The 15,411-nt window shown below is 34.0% G+C and overlaps 2 protein-coding genes and 1 long non-coding RNA gene across 3 annotated transcripts in view; 2 read left to right on the top strand and 1 right to left on the bottom strand.

Annotated features, from left to right (window-relative positions):
• LOC149775542 (LIM domain kinase 1-like) overlaps window positions 1-15,411 on the bottom strand; it is a 107,781-nt gene that overhangs the window by 85,873 nt on the left and 6,497 nt on the right. The window lies entirely within an intron of this gene.
• LOC149775543 (uncharacterized) lies at window positions 518-15,311 on the top strand. Its single transcript, XM_089944303.1, has 2 exons — window positions 518-638; window positions 14,734-15,311. Exons 1-2 carry the CDS (start codon window positions 585-587, stop codon window positions 15,001-15,003), a joined length of 324 nt encoding a protein of 107 aa, XP_089800429.1. The 5' UTR covers window positions 518-584; the 3' UTR covers window positions 15,004-15,311.
• LOC149775544 (uncharacterized) lies at window positions 5,284-6,351 on the top strand. Its single transcript, XR_016416613.1, has 2 exons — window positions 5,284-5,550; window positions 6,241-6,351. It is a non-coding gene; the product is annotated as an uncharacterized LOC149775544 (long non-coding RNA).

Below are 15,411 nucleotides of genomic sequence, written 5' to 3'. Positions count from 1 at the left end.
GTACAGTACAAACATATTCACTGCCTTAATAGTTACCTAATTTTGATATCTATCAAATGTGAATCATTATTGAGAACAGTAACATCGTTGTGAAGTACACATTTCCTTAGAACACTCTGTATCATCTATAACATGGTTGTGTAGTACGCATTTCCTTACTGAATTATATCTATACAATTCTCAATGTGACACTGACATCATTTTTATTTGTTACACTGTTTCAATAGCTCGACCCAAGTATTATAAAGGGTATAATTCCCCAGGTCACATATAACCAAATTTCAGTTTCATACTAATTTAGTAATGATAAATTTAAAATTAGCACATATGGCTGTGATATCTAACACCTTTTGTGTGAAATGAGTAAAACACATCAGCACATTGCAAAAATAAGAATTTGACACCAAAATAAGGTCACTCAGGGTCTCAGAATAATATGCAAAGTTTATTGGCTTGATTATTAACTGAAGAAAACTTGATTAACGCAAAACTGAAATTGCATTCTTTGAACAATGTATTAGCGGTCATTCCATTGGAGCTTCTGAAGGGTGCTGGTCATGGGATTGCAGTAAGAAAAGTGCCTGATGATTCTTTTGCTTCAAGGAAAATGTGATTTGATCTTTGTCCTATATGATGAGGTAAATAGATTTATAATATGGTTAATGCAACAGTTTATTTTATATGTACTCTGTATATTTCTCTGAAATGTATGTTGATGTATTTTAGTACCTTTAATAGGTTATCAACCTGCATATTCTTTTCTGAGCCTATCATTCTGTCCATACGCTTGTGTCTGTCAGTCTGCTCTCTACTTTTGCTCAAAATATTGATTCTAGTGTTTTGGTTTATTTGGTCCACTATCTCTCTAGATGGATAATTAATAAACATATGGGGTAGTAAGTCATTCGTACTGAATGTACTGTAAACAGAATCATGTATACATAAAAAACAATAATGCACTGATGATGGTATTATTTATAGTTGTAGTAAATGCATTTTGATTGTATCTGCATAGTGTAATAAAGCAGGAGAAATGTATTTATCTCCATTTACCAACCTCGTGCACAATAAAACCCAATTTCTTATAACAAATACTGGACTTGTATTGTCTGTTTTGTGAGAAGAAAAGTGCTGTAACATACACATTTTCACTTGACCTCTGATATGAAAGAATGTGAAGTAATCCAACTGAAAAACCTAAACATTATATTTACAACTAACAATCATGAACAAAGGTTGCCTATGTAAACATTATATTTACAACTTACAATCATGGACAAAGGATGCCTATGTAAACATTATATTTACAACTTACAATCATGGACAAAGGTTGCCTATGTAAACATTCTATTTACAACTTACAATCATGGACAAAGGTTGCCTATGTAAACATTCTATTTACAACTTACAATCATGGACAAAAAGAACATGATATAAATTAAACAGATACTATAAATCAAACTCCTTCACAGTTACATTGTATCAAACCAACTTGAGGTCCAAGACTCTCTACATTAAGGCACATAATGTCAAGATGATTTCATGAGGTTTCCATACTGGGATTAGGTCCCGGCTGTACTTTTTCCATCGTATACTCTGGAAAAGGTTGGAATACGATGGAAAAACATGGAAAACCCTGGAAAACGATGGAAAAATGAAATATTCTGCAGAATTTAGCATGGAAACCCTGGACATTGTGCATGGAAAATGCTGGACATGCCTGGAAAATGCTGGACATTTTGGACTTTGAAATTTTTCAGCATGGAAAACCCTGGAAAACGATGGACATTTTGGACTTTGATTTTTTTCAGCATGGAAAACCCTGGAAAATGATGGACATTTTGGACTCTGAATTTTTTTGAGCATGGAAAACCCTGGAAAAGCATGGACAGTTTAGACTTAGAATTGTTTGGATAAATTTCAGCATGGAAAACCCTGGAAATGGATGGACAGTTTGGACTTAGAATTTTTGGGACAAATTTCAGCATGGAAAACCATGGAAAAGAACTTAGTCAATTTTCAAGATTGGTACAAAGAATTATTTTGAATTACCTAAAGAAAGAGCAATCATGACTAAACTGCGCTGTAACACAGATTTTTGAACTTGAAACTAAACTATTATTTCAAACCTATGATAAATATATACTGAGAAATAGAGGACACAAGTCAAATAAACAAACTGAACCATACACACACACACACTTGACCCCTGCTTTAAAAAAACAAACAAGTGTTGAAGTAGTACATCATTTATTGTATGTACCACATATATAATTAAATGTTCATTATCAAAAGAACATCACTATACAAAAATGTTGGTGTAACACAAACTATACATGTATGAAAAGATATCCTGAAAAATTAGTTAAATCGTGACCAGAAAATATCTGGTGCATATAAAATCATAAATATGTCCAAATCTGTTCACCACTTGAGCTTGACACTACAGTGTATAAGTATGAAATTCTGCTGTGCAATGGTAAGAGCCATTTTAGTCCTATTCATGATGATTGGGGAGAACAGTACCATAAATGGCATTTCCAATATTAACAACAATAATAGGTTCTCGAAGACACTTGATCCTATTTTTGATGATGAAAGGAAGTCTTCTTTCTTGTCAGAGCCAACATCATTCCAAAGAGATGGTTGCTCATAATTATTAGTTATGCACACCTGTACAGCCCCCAGTTTCACACATTTTTTCTTTATCGGAGTACAATGTTTTGCAGATCTCACAATAAAAATTGTATTTGAGATACTCCTTACTGAATTCACATTTTTCCTTCAAATCTTTGACAATTGTCAATCCTGTGTTTGCTGAAGGAAGATGCAACTGAATTAAGTCCAAAAAGTCACATATTTAGCATCTGACAAATTATGTCTTGTTGGCAAAGCCCCAAGGACAATAACATGTTCAGACTTTGTGATTTCACTACAATATATATCTTGTTATGGGGCTATGACATAAAGTGGGGGATCTGTGACATGGGATGGGTAAGACTGAGTTGCTTCATTCACCTGATGATACTGTTCATCATCTGAACTTGATTAAAACTCTATATTTTCTTCTGAGTCAGATGAAAAACTCATGTCACTGTCACCATATCTAGTTGGTTCATCTGTTGATATTCTCATTATATTTGAAGATTAGTATTATGTACAGTCACCAATTTCATAATATCCAAGACCAACAGAACTGGATTCACCTAGATCAACAACACTGTAATGAGAAATACAAATTTTAGTGAACATGTATAATTCATATTAAAATCTTAACATTCAAACATTATTGTTTTGTTGTGGGAATTGAATATGTACAGTTAATATTACACTGTTACAGTAGTTTAGTTTGACAAATCCAATGTTAATGCATGCATCATTTAAACATGGGTAATGCAAACATGATACACAATGAATGCATGTAAATGACAAGTAACTGATACACAATAATATACTCAATCATACAAAGTACATGTGATACAACATACACTTCATAAATGTATGTGATGTTTTCAGAAAAACAACTCAAGTTTCATAACGTTTTAGGGCATTATAAGAAAAATGAAAGTAAAAATTATATTTAACATTTTAAATAATTAAAAACTGAAGTATGACAATGCACAACAATAAATTATTATATCTTGTTCTGCAAGAATCAATACTGATCAGATATTTCCTGGAATTTCTGTAATTGGCTGATTTGGTTAAATATGGTGTACATTGTGCATATATTGTGTATGGTGTGTTGGATAACCCATACAGAGCGAATGTTCTGTTCAAACATGTACATTGAATATTCTGTCTGTAAATACTGAATGATTTCACCATATACTCAGAATTTGTTGAACTCTGAAAATTCCACTTAGTGTTGTATAGTGAAATTTGTTTATTCCTTAAATTATTGATATGGTAATGAAACTGTGTTTAAGATATGAGCCATGTTAAGCTGTGAATGTACTAGGTAAGAACAAATGTATAAAGAATAATGCTTATCTCCACACAAATAAACATTGTTGTGGGAGACAGCTGCAGACATTATTTAAAATGTAAAAAAACTCTCTATTACTCCTGGAATTACCATTGTTTTCTCTTCCTCCAGTACATGGTGCTTTTAGGAATGGACTTTGTGGAATTAACTTCAGACTGCTTATCTATTTTGTCCTGAACACCAGTACCTGTAATACAAAAACAGCATTAAAACGTTTACAGACTGTACAGTCAGACTGATTAAAACATTAACATATTGTTCAAAAATCATCTTCATGGTAAAACTTGTGTACATTTTAATCTTGCTAAGATTAATGTGAAATTTTTCAAAATTTCTTTTTCCAGGACTTAAGTTATTTAAGTTATGATTTTACTTATATATGTAGCAGTCTGAAAATTTAGCAGTAACCTAAAGACCTTTTTGGACTAGATCTACAAATACTCAAGAAATTCACAACTTTATCATAATACCAGAGCAGTCCCTGTTTGGGCTTACATGTATCACTGGAGTTAACATTTCCAAGACTGACAATTACAAGGTTATGGCTATTAAAATAAAATTCCACAAATTAGGTTGCTTTGAAAGTTATATATACATATATATTGAAAAACAAAAATACCTACTCTAATTTTAAAACTGGTGCAAAAGGAAACTTGTTTTTGACCTTGTATATCTTTTCACATTTACTGAAATACTTGCTTACAATTTAATTATCAGTCATACATATATAGTGTTGGGCGGTTAATCATATAGTCAGTTTATACTTGGGCAAACGAGATAAAGTCAAGACTCCGTTTATTTCATACTCACCTATAATATTTGGGTGTCCAATTTGTGTTGTCCATTTGTGTTCCACACCTCGACACGATATTGCCTCTTGATTGTAAACTTTGTCTTCTAAAACCACTTTACTGTAAACCAATCATTCCCCAACATATCCAAATCGCGGCGTTGGTATCCGATGTATAGATATTAACTCTAGATAAATCTTAAATCAAAAGAGAACAAAATGTCTGATTTTTCTGTCAAGTATTCGCCTTCACGTATCGGAGTCACATTTTTGTCATGCAGAAATAGCCGAGGTTGTTCCGTATGATGATGGCTGATGAAGCTGACTATGATGGGATATAAAATTATGAACTTATTTTTTTTAACCAATTACTACATTGAAAAAGTCGGCATATTTCGATTTCATGCGTTAGAACCAAATGTTCTGTAAAAAGAAAAAACAAAAAAAAAAACCGTTTCTGTAAATTTGGGTTCCAAATTTGGCACCATAAAATGCTTTGGATAACCAGTCTAGATATTGGGCGCAATTTTCGATTGGAGTGTCATTGAAATTGTAAAATATAAAATATCCCAGGATTTTAAGATGACCACTGAACCAGAAATATCACTGGTTATATGGGTGAATGATCGTCCCATTCAGGGAGGCATAATCTGTATGGCTGATGTACACTCGCCACGAAAAGAAATGAAGGAATATTGCACGGGAGAGAAAGTGATGGCGGTTTGTCGTGGATTCAAGGGATACCATGAGTGTATTATTGCGAAAATAGCAGGTAAGTCATTACTCAGTCCAGTTGTAGCAAAATTATTTGCACGGCCGCCAAGTACCTTAGCTGCGAAAGACTTCGCGTGACGTAAATTTACGGAAAGCTATTACGAAATATATCCTATGGAACAATTTCTTTTTTATATGCTGTTTGAAGACTGATAAATTAAACGTCAAACTTCTAAGGATATTGAAAGGTATGTGTTATGTTTTAAGCTTTGTTTACATAATTGGCAACATTTTTTACTTATCCTAATGCACAATGACCAGTCATCTCGTGTCTGTCTTTCAAAAAAGTTGGTACGTGCCAGCCTTGCGAATATACATTTCCAAATTGTAAATTTCACTTTAAATTTTATTCACCCTTGATATTATTAATGATCTGACTGGTATTTGTATTTTTTACATTTTCGTTATTATTTTCCAGACAGTGTGCTATTTGTAGCAATAAGTTATATTTGTTTTAATTAATTTTAGACTGTGACTCGGAAATATACCGGTAGATCTCTTTTCCAATTAATCTTCAATTCAGATTATGGCTTGTTTCTGTCTATCCAATTTATATTCAGCCATTTCAGTAATATTTAATAGTAACTTACTGTATAATTAATAAGAATGTACAGTTGTAAACTGTTGGAAATGATTATCAATTTTCCTCACCAAAAATACTTGTTTAGTTTGTGTTCTTTAATTTCAGAAAAAAAGTGGCAAGGCACAGTTATGTAAACAACTTGATGGCGACAGCTTCATTGAAATTCTTCGATCTTTTAATTTTGAATTAAGCAAGTGAGAGGTAATACCAAATTTGTTTCAAATTCAAATGTCTAGAACATTAGCTGTAACCTGGAGTTGTGTATGTAGATAAGTAAATATATCAGAAACTTGGTGCATATGAATCATCATGGTGAAAATTTGGATTAAATTTTTTTTCACACCCAGCATGAGGCAGAAATATGTCAAATTTTGGATTTTAACAAAGCTGCTAAATAAATATTCAGAATGCTGTACAGCTCTGGTGAATATATTGGCAAGACACTAACTGGGGCAAGAGCCAATAATAAGCACACACAAGGCCACCTCTCCAAGACCAGTCCAGAATTCAAATAATTTATGGTATATTTTAAATTATTAACCATGCGTTTTAAACTTTGTTAACCTATGACAAAATATATGCCAAATTGTAACAAATTTTTTTTTTATGAACTAAGGCTGGAACATTATTATGAAATTTAAACGTATACACAACTACTACTTGAAACATTATAGTGTAGACAGGCAATATTCAAATGGACAATGTAAATCTACTTTCAGTTTAAATGGTATAATCACAACTGCATGTATATGGTAGCCAGTTTGTGTGTGCGTGATTCAGATGTTTAGTAATGTAGCTTCAACAAATGTTTAGTCACATCGCTACGATGTCTGCAGTGTGGCAATTTATAGTGATGTCTAGCACTGGGATATCATGCCACAGACATGTAGCATAATGTCTCCCACCCATTCACATTATCTTGACACCAGGTTGACCAGTCCTAACACTAACCTCTTAACCGTTTACCTTATAGAGCATAATTACAAAGTGCAGCATGCTATAAATAGAGCACCTGTTACCTATTCAACTCCATACGCATAGGCCTGCCTGTTAACTGTTAAGCAATGTAGTGTATTTTATGTTAAACAGCAACTGTAACCATTTTACATTTTTGGTACACATCTATTATGTGTGGAAAAATTTAAGATTAAAAGTCTGGTTGTTATAGCTGCATAATTATTTTTCACTGAAGAATTTTTTACGTGCTTTAAAATCTTGAGAGGACTCATTCACCATCATGTCAGTGAGGCCGCGTGACCAATTGTAGCTGCCATTTCTCATACTTGAAATTTACAATTTGTCGTCTGCATCTACATCACTAAGTCATCTGAATTTGATAATTTATGAAAACTAATTGCTGCCTGCATCAATATCATAGCCTTTACCTAAGTTATTGAATCTTTCATAGTTCTGATTCTAATCCTGAAAACTTCATAAGTACTGAATGAAATCCGCGACCTCCATTTTGGAGAGTGGAGATTATGACCCAGTTACTTTAAATAGCAGATATTGACCAGGGCATAAACAGTGACCACGTGATCTGATGTAATTGTCATTCACAGAAATGAATGTAGTATCTAAATGTGGGTTTCCCCTGAAGGTGGCGCTATGAAAACCGGCTTAAAATGGCTGATGTTTACAGCAGGCGTCAAAAGGCGCTTCCATGTGAATGGAGTAGAGGCGTCAAAAGACGCTTGCATGAGGTAAAGGGTTAATGCTGAGCACCAGGCAAGGCAGCTAATAGTACCATTTTTTTAATAAGTCTTTGGTATGACTCGGTTAAGGGTTCAAACCTGTGACCTCTCACACCCGTAGCAGGCGCTCTAACCACTTAGGCTACAGGAGCAGTTAGGTAGCCAGTTTAATTTGTGATGGAAACCACAGGTTTTTAAGCCTATCAAGTTAGTCATCAAGCCAAGTGCCTCATTACAATTACCAACCTCAGGGATTGTAAAAGTACTGTAATTGCATGAAATGTTTCAGGCATAACTCTCATTCTCTCACTCCCCTCCCTCTCTCTCTCTCTCTCTCTCTCTATATATGGGATTGAATTAAATTTGAAATCTTGCTTGATTCTATTCATTAATATACAATGATTTGTATTTCAGAAATCATGAAGGAGAAGTATAACATTGGGGAGGGGATGGTGAGACAGAAGCTTTGCGATTTGGTTAAACCATCAAGAGCACCATCACTTCCACAGACTCCAGTGGTGACAACAGAAAAATAAGAAATGTGGTGAATGAACTATGAAACAACACGTGTAAAAAAAAATATTTTAAATGTTTTTAATTAAAATTGAGATAGAAATTAACGTGAATTTCTGTGATTTTGTTGTTAAGATTGCTTCAGAATAAATTCAAACTATAACTAGAATAAGAGAACATATTTTTAGAAACTCGGATGATGTTCAGGAGCCAGTAATCTGGATTTTATGACACACCAGTAGAAGTGTAGTGATATTTATGACAACTTAAGCTATGTTGTCTACTGAATACTAGTGCACAACCTATTAAGCTACCAGTGACAAGTATAGTTTTTAATTTTTGTTTCCTTGTTTAAAAGTTACTAACATCACAGTCAATACAAGGAGTTGGTTGGGGTAATTTGGATCATGTTCTTCTTGAAATTATCATCAAATAAAAGTTGCATCACTGTTAAAAATCTCGTTTTCATAAAATATTTCAACAATTTTCAGCTAAATTTTAGTGTTGTCCAGGGTTTTCCAGCCTACCCTGGATAAAGACTGGAATATTAGTCCAAATGCTCCAGCATTTTCCATGCTAGAATTGTCCAGGGTTTTCCATCATTTTCCATGCTAGAATTGTCCAGGGTTTTCCAGCCTACCCTGGACATAGCCTGGAATATAGTCCAAATACTCCAGCGTTTTCCATGCTAGAATTTTCCAGCGTTTTCCATGCTAGAATTGTCCAGGGTTTTCCAGCCTACCCTGGACATAGGCTGGAATATTAGTCCAAATACTCCTGCGTTTTCCATGCTAGAATTTTCCAGCATTTTCCATGCTAGAATTGTCCAGGGTTTTCCAGCCTACCCTGGACATAGGCTGGAATATTAGTCCAAATACTCCAGCGTTTTCCATGCTAGAATTTTCCAGCGTTTTCCATGCTAGAATTGTCCAGGGTTTTCCAGCCTACCCTGGACATAGCCTGGAATAATAGTCCAAATACTCCAGCGTTTTCCATGCTAGAATTGTCCAGCGTTTTCCATGCAAGAATTGTTCAGGGTTTTCCAGCCTACCCTGGACAGAGGCTGGAATATTAGTCCAAATACTCCAGCGTTTTCCATGCTAGAATTTTCCAGCGTTTTCCATCGTTTTTCATGGAATATGATGGACATTCTACAGCCGGGGTTCCATCCCATGATATCAACAGACGAATACTTAGCAAATACAACAAATGAACAAAAACCATATTGCATGTAAAGAAAAATATAAAGCTAACTGATGTAAGATGTGTTACCAGTAATGCGTATCAAATATTACAAAGAACATAAACTATAGTGGGCTTATCTGAAAGAAAAAGACGGGTAAATATTTAGAGGAAAATGAGAATGTCAACAACTTTACCCACATTTTGTTAAATAAAAATGAATAAATACAAATGCTTCAACTGATACTGGCAAATAAATAGCAGAATGTGGGCCTACTCTGGCATCAGAACACCATCTCATATTGACATTTAAATCAAGTTGTAAGCTAGGTGTGGAAATGGTATAAACATTTTATTTGGGGGGTAGTCATTATAATAAATGATATGCTTTTCTTAATTGCAAGTATGCTTGCTGTTTCACCAAGGACAGAGTGACTCACTCCAATCTCACATGGAGTTGGACTCCTCAGTCATGTCAGACTAGTTGTAGTGAAGTCTGTTAATAATCCCCAGAAAACAGCAGGGGCATACATATAAATCTGATATATTACACCATGTAATCAAGGAAAAATCAAATTATACCATGGAGATAGGGAAAAGTCAAACTGAACCATAGAAATGTGCAAAATCTGATGTTTATTTATAGGCCTACCATCCAAGTAATAAATTATATTAAGCCACCAAAGCAAATAAACAAGGCCGGAATACAGGTACATCAAAGACACATACAGATGAAAGAAATTCCCTGTTAATAATATACAATCTAAAATTTTAATACAGTATGTCAGACACACTTCCAGTTGGTGAATAATGTGGTTTATTCAAATTTTACCCTAATTTATCTTGCCTTAGAACTCTTAAATTCTGTTATCACAAAGCTTCCTTAAAATTAATATTAGAAAACCATGCATATGTATTTCAACATCTTGTTAGCAGTACATATGCAATTGTTCAAAAAAGAGAGCAAGCTTTAAGGATTTTGCTCACTTTGTCTAAATGAAAACAAAAGAGAACCTAAATGGGCCTGACATTGCTCACCAGGCCTATATTTAACTTAATAACAATTTCGCTAAGCAGACTCACTGCAAGAACATACCCTACATACACCGTAATTATCTTTATACATTTATATCATTGTGATTTTACCTATTTTAATATATTCTGACTGATAAAAAATATTTTTAAAGGCATTAATTAATGTGCACAATTCCTTGCTTGTGATCAAAGTTATTCAGGATCTTGATGATTTAAAGCAATTTACTAGGTTTTACTGAAACTAGATAAGTCTTAAAATCTAGACAGGTGACAAGTTCAGCCAATCAGATGCTAGGTAACGCAATAATAATGTAAAAATCTCTCTCATTATAAAATCTAATGACAACATCTAAAGTACATGCTTAAGGTGGAGAAAAATTTGATTGGAATCCAGTCTCTAGAGTGGAAACATGCTCAGCCAATCAATTATACGAATACTTTATTGTTATGACTAAGCAAACACGTGTATATGTTGTAAGCAAACACATCTGTATACATTGTTAGCAAATGCATGTGTATACATTATAAGCAGACACATGATGTGTATCCACTGTAAGCAAACTCGTGTGTATCCATTGTAAGAAAACACATGATGTGTATCCATTGTAAGAAAACACATATGTATCCACTTTAAGCAAACACATGTGTGTATCCATTGTAAGAAAACACATGATGTATATCCATTGTAAGAAAACACGTGTGTATCCATTGTAAGAAAACACATGATGTGTATCCATTGTAAGAAAACACATGATGTGTATCAACTGTAAGAAAACACATTATGTATATCCATTGTAAGCAAACACATGACGTGTATCCATTGTAAGCAAACACATGATGTGTATCCATCGTAAGCAAACACATGATGTGTATCCACTGTAAGCAAACACATGATATGTATCCATTGTAAGCAAACACATGATGTGTATCCATTGTAAGCAAACACATGTGTATCCATTGTATCTCCTAGGGGTGCAACAATGAGTCAAAACTCTATTTGGTGTCAAAACTGGTGGTCAGACTGAGTAAAGTAAAAAACTTTGGTATCAAAACTGGGGGTCAAATTAAAAATGTGGGGGTCTACGATGCACAAATGAGCGTAAAGGGAAACAGTGTAACCAATGTAAGCAAACAAATGTTTATCCATTTTGTGCAAACACATGTATCCATTAAAATCAAACATATCCATCCATTGTAAGCAAACACTAGATGCATATCCACTGTAAGAAAACACCAGATGTGTATCCACTGAAAGTAGGGGTGAAACAATACACCTGTGTTACATATTGATACATAGCCTGCAATACAGTACATATCGATACACTTGATGGTCTTTCCATCTTTGGAAAGTAGGTGCTGCCCCTTTATGTATGTTGACATACTGGTTGTATTTCTAGTATAGTTATTACAGACAGAGATATAATGACAAGAAAACAAAAATACTTTCAAACACAATACCTGTTCGTTGTCAGCGAGTTTTATTCAGCATTTTAGGCCATTTGATGGTGACTTCATTTAACTCACTTTAGCCACCAGGTTTTAGTTTTGCATGGCATGAATGCTTTGAAAACATCTTATTACCAATTTCATATCTCACTTAAACTTGGAAGACATTACATTGTTATCTTCAAAACAGAAGCAATAAAGCAATTTCCTCATGCAAAAATAATTTCATCTAGAGCAAATCCAGGCGTAGGAATGAGGATGAATACCAACAAAATCCATCACACTGTACTTCCTGCATATGCAAAAGACTGCTGTGGCCACAAGTACTTGTAGTCATTAGTGACGAAGGAAAACTATTGACAACACCCAATCTTATTCTATAATTTTAAAAAAATAATTAACACAAGGTGATAAACTTCAGCTGTTTGAAATCTACCCCGCTGCTGATTCTGTGTTAATTTTATTTATTCCATCAGCACCTTAAATTCACTCATTAAATATCTCTGCTTAGAAAGAGAAATTCCACATTTGTTCCCCATGTACATGTGAGGAGAGATACTGGCAGGATTATATCTTAAGGGGACTTCACCATTTGTCACAGAACGAAGGGGAGAGTATAAAAGGAGGGGAGGAGGAAACAGTTATGGTTCAATATTTCCCTAACACTTCACCATTTTAGAGCTCAAATAAATTCAAAATCTTTAAAAGATGTCATATCTAGTTGTGTAAGTATTAATCTGTTAATTATTTCTGAGCATACTCTGTTCCTTATCTGTGTATGAACATTTTTCTGTGCTTTCTTCTGATAGGGCATATGCAGAGCTAGCTTTATCAGCTTTAAGTTGTTGGGAAACTAATTGTTGTGCCTGTTATTCAGAATTTTCCACAGCTTACAAATATTATCTTTTGCATACATCTGCTCCAAAATAGGATTATTCACTAACATAAACTTACTTTCTTGAATCAGTAGTTTACTGACTTCTATGCCATATTTCTTATCTGTTCCATAATGCTGTATTGGGGATTTTAGTCAAGTGAATTATGACTTCTTGTGTGGACGGGTATTTCAGATAAATATCTTTACTTCTTAATTTCATTTTTTCCCATCCTTATTTATTCAGTTTATCTTAATGCTGATATGGATATATGTATTTGTAGCATATGATTCACAGGGCTAAACTGACTGATGAAAATATGAAAATTGCATTCGACTTTTAAATTGCATTTTAATTAGGGTCAGAATTCTGCCCTTTCTGCATTTAATTTCAAAATACCATTTTTGGGCTCAAAATCTCTCAATGGTATCTCCATTAACAAATTTCCCACACCAGGAATCAGACATTTTGTGTTTCCTAGGTGGCCCGTATTTTATACACATATTTGTAAAGCTTCCTTCATGGAGGGTTCAAATCCTGCCATAATGCTTATTCCAGGGCACAATGTATCAATCAAAATTAGTTTAACAACCATTTTTGTCATGCTTGAAGACCCCATGCGTGTAAACTGTTGCCTACCCAAAAAACAGATTTCGCAACAAGAATGGTACTATAAAAATGGTATACTTCATCGAGCACATTTTCATATGCAGGACTTTCAACAAATTTGTGGGAGTTCTCACGCATTACCATTCTCCAAGTGTGTGAATTCATACATATTTTGCATGATTCACACAATCATACACCCTGGCAGCATCTCTGTTTAAGTACTTTATGTATCAATGACTTCAGAATGAATTTTCTGTTGCTTTGTTAGTACTTCCTGTCTGTCACACAGGGAATAAGCTACATTGATTGCTGATTGTTAGTTATTATTTAACCTTGACTGGAACAAGTAAACACCAATAAGATTTGAATGTAATATATTTCACCGTGTGATATTCTGGTAGTTTAACTTTCAAATTGACCAAGGTAGACAAGATCAAATTCGATGCAGAAACTTTGCATAAAATTGGTTATTAAATGATGAATCAAGTACTTTTAAATTCACTATGCATGTGGAACGTGTTTGCAATGTATCCTCTATGCTAAACATGCTGCTGGGATAAATTACCATCGAATTGGGGGTGGGAGCAGATTACAAACCATGTCCCTTTGTTCAAATCTGCATAAGTCAAGCGTGTCATGGAATTGAATAAATTCTTTTATTTATTAAATACGTGTAATCGAGTTTCATTTTTTGCGTACAATGATACCCGAGGGTGATTTAGGTATGTTGTGTTGTATTTTGAAATAGTGAGTTCAGTTCATCCTATGCTGCACGTGCGAAGTGCACAGATTATATCTGTATAAATACCTCACCGTTGGTAAAGTTCTTTACTTTACGGACAGTCTTGTCAGTCAGCCATCTACTATAAGGACTTGCACATCTTCAGCCGTAGAGGTATGTAAGTTTATTAATTTCTTGCATATAAGTTATAAGTATTGCATTACGACGTTTATTTTTGTATGTTTGCTATGTAGCTTTAGTTTCCACAGTATAATGCAAATATTTATATTCTTGTTTGCGACTTAGCAAGGGATTTATAACTGTACATGTAATTTAAAGCTACATTTTTAAAAAAATGTATTGTACAGTAGGATTCTTGTCAAGCAGGGTTAGGTTTATTTCTGAACCTGTTGGTTTGTAATTATTGTGTCGATAATGTAATCTGTATAACTTAACGTGTATAAGGTTGCTATGTTTTTATGCCACTGTCATGTATAGTACACAGTATTGGATATATTTTCAGCTGTCTGGAGTGTCCGGGGTTCGTAGAGCTGTACAGAGTGGGTACAGCTGTGTAATGTCCAGAGTGTCTAGAGTGACCAGAGTAGTCAGACTGATCGGAGCGTTCAAAGTTATCAGAATGATCGGGGTCGAAGTGGTGCAAGCTGTAAAGCCAACAACAGGAATTAACCGTAGCAGCTGTGAAGCTGAAATAATCAGCCGTGTAGCTGTAATAAAGTGTGCTGATGACAGAGTGTATCTCCTTACATATAATCTATTAGCTGTGGGATAATTTTTGGGTTCGTAAAACTCAATGTATCTTTCGGGACTGTAAAGATGATTTGTATATTTGTCCCTTTTTGTTTGCATATTGTCACTATATGAGTGATTGCATTTTACTACATGAGTAAAACTACATTGTTTACTAGCTGAGTAAACCATATCCATCTCTTCATTGTGAAATCATTGTGAATTATTCACCCCTTGACTTTGTATTTTGTAAAGTAATTTATTTGTATTTTTCATTATTAAATCTGTGTGTTCTTATGTTAATCAATCCAATATTTGGATTATATATACGCATACATTATTCATAATTAATTGCTCATTCAAGTCATTCATTATTAAACATTATATTTATATCATTGTCAAAAGTGTTCTGTTGTGAATCAGGAAATCCCATCCGGTTATCTTGTTACAA

The sequence above is a fragment of the Sinohyriopsis cumingii genome, chromosome 19, assembly GCF_028554795.1.
Source record: "Sinohyriopsis cumingii isolate HCF-2022 chromosome 19, ASM2855479v2, whole genome shotgun sequence".
Lineage (NCBI taxonomy): Eukaryota > Metazoa > Mollusca > Bivalvia > Unionida > Unionidae > Sinohyriopsis > Sinohyriopsis cumingii.
The sequence above is the reverse complement of the archived record's forward strand: the minus strand, read 5'-3'. Positions and strand labels throughout refer to the sequence as shown.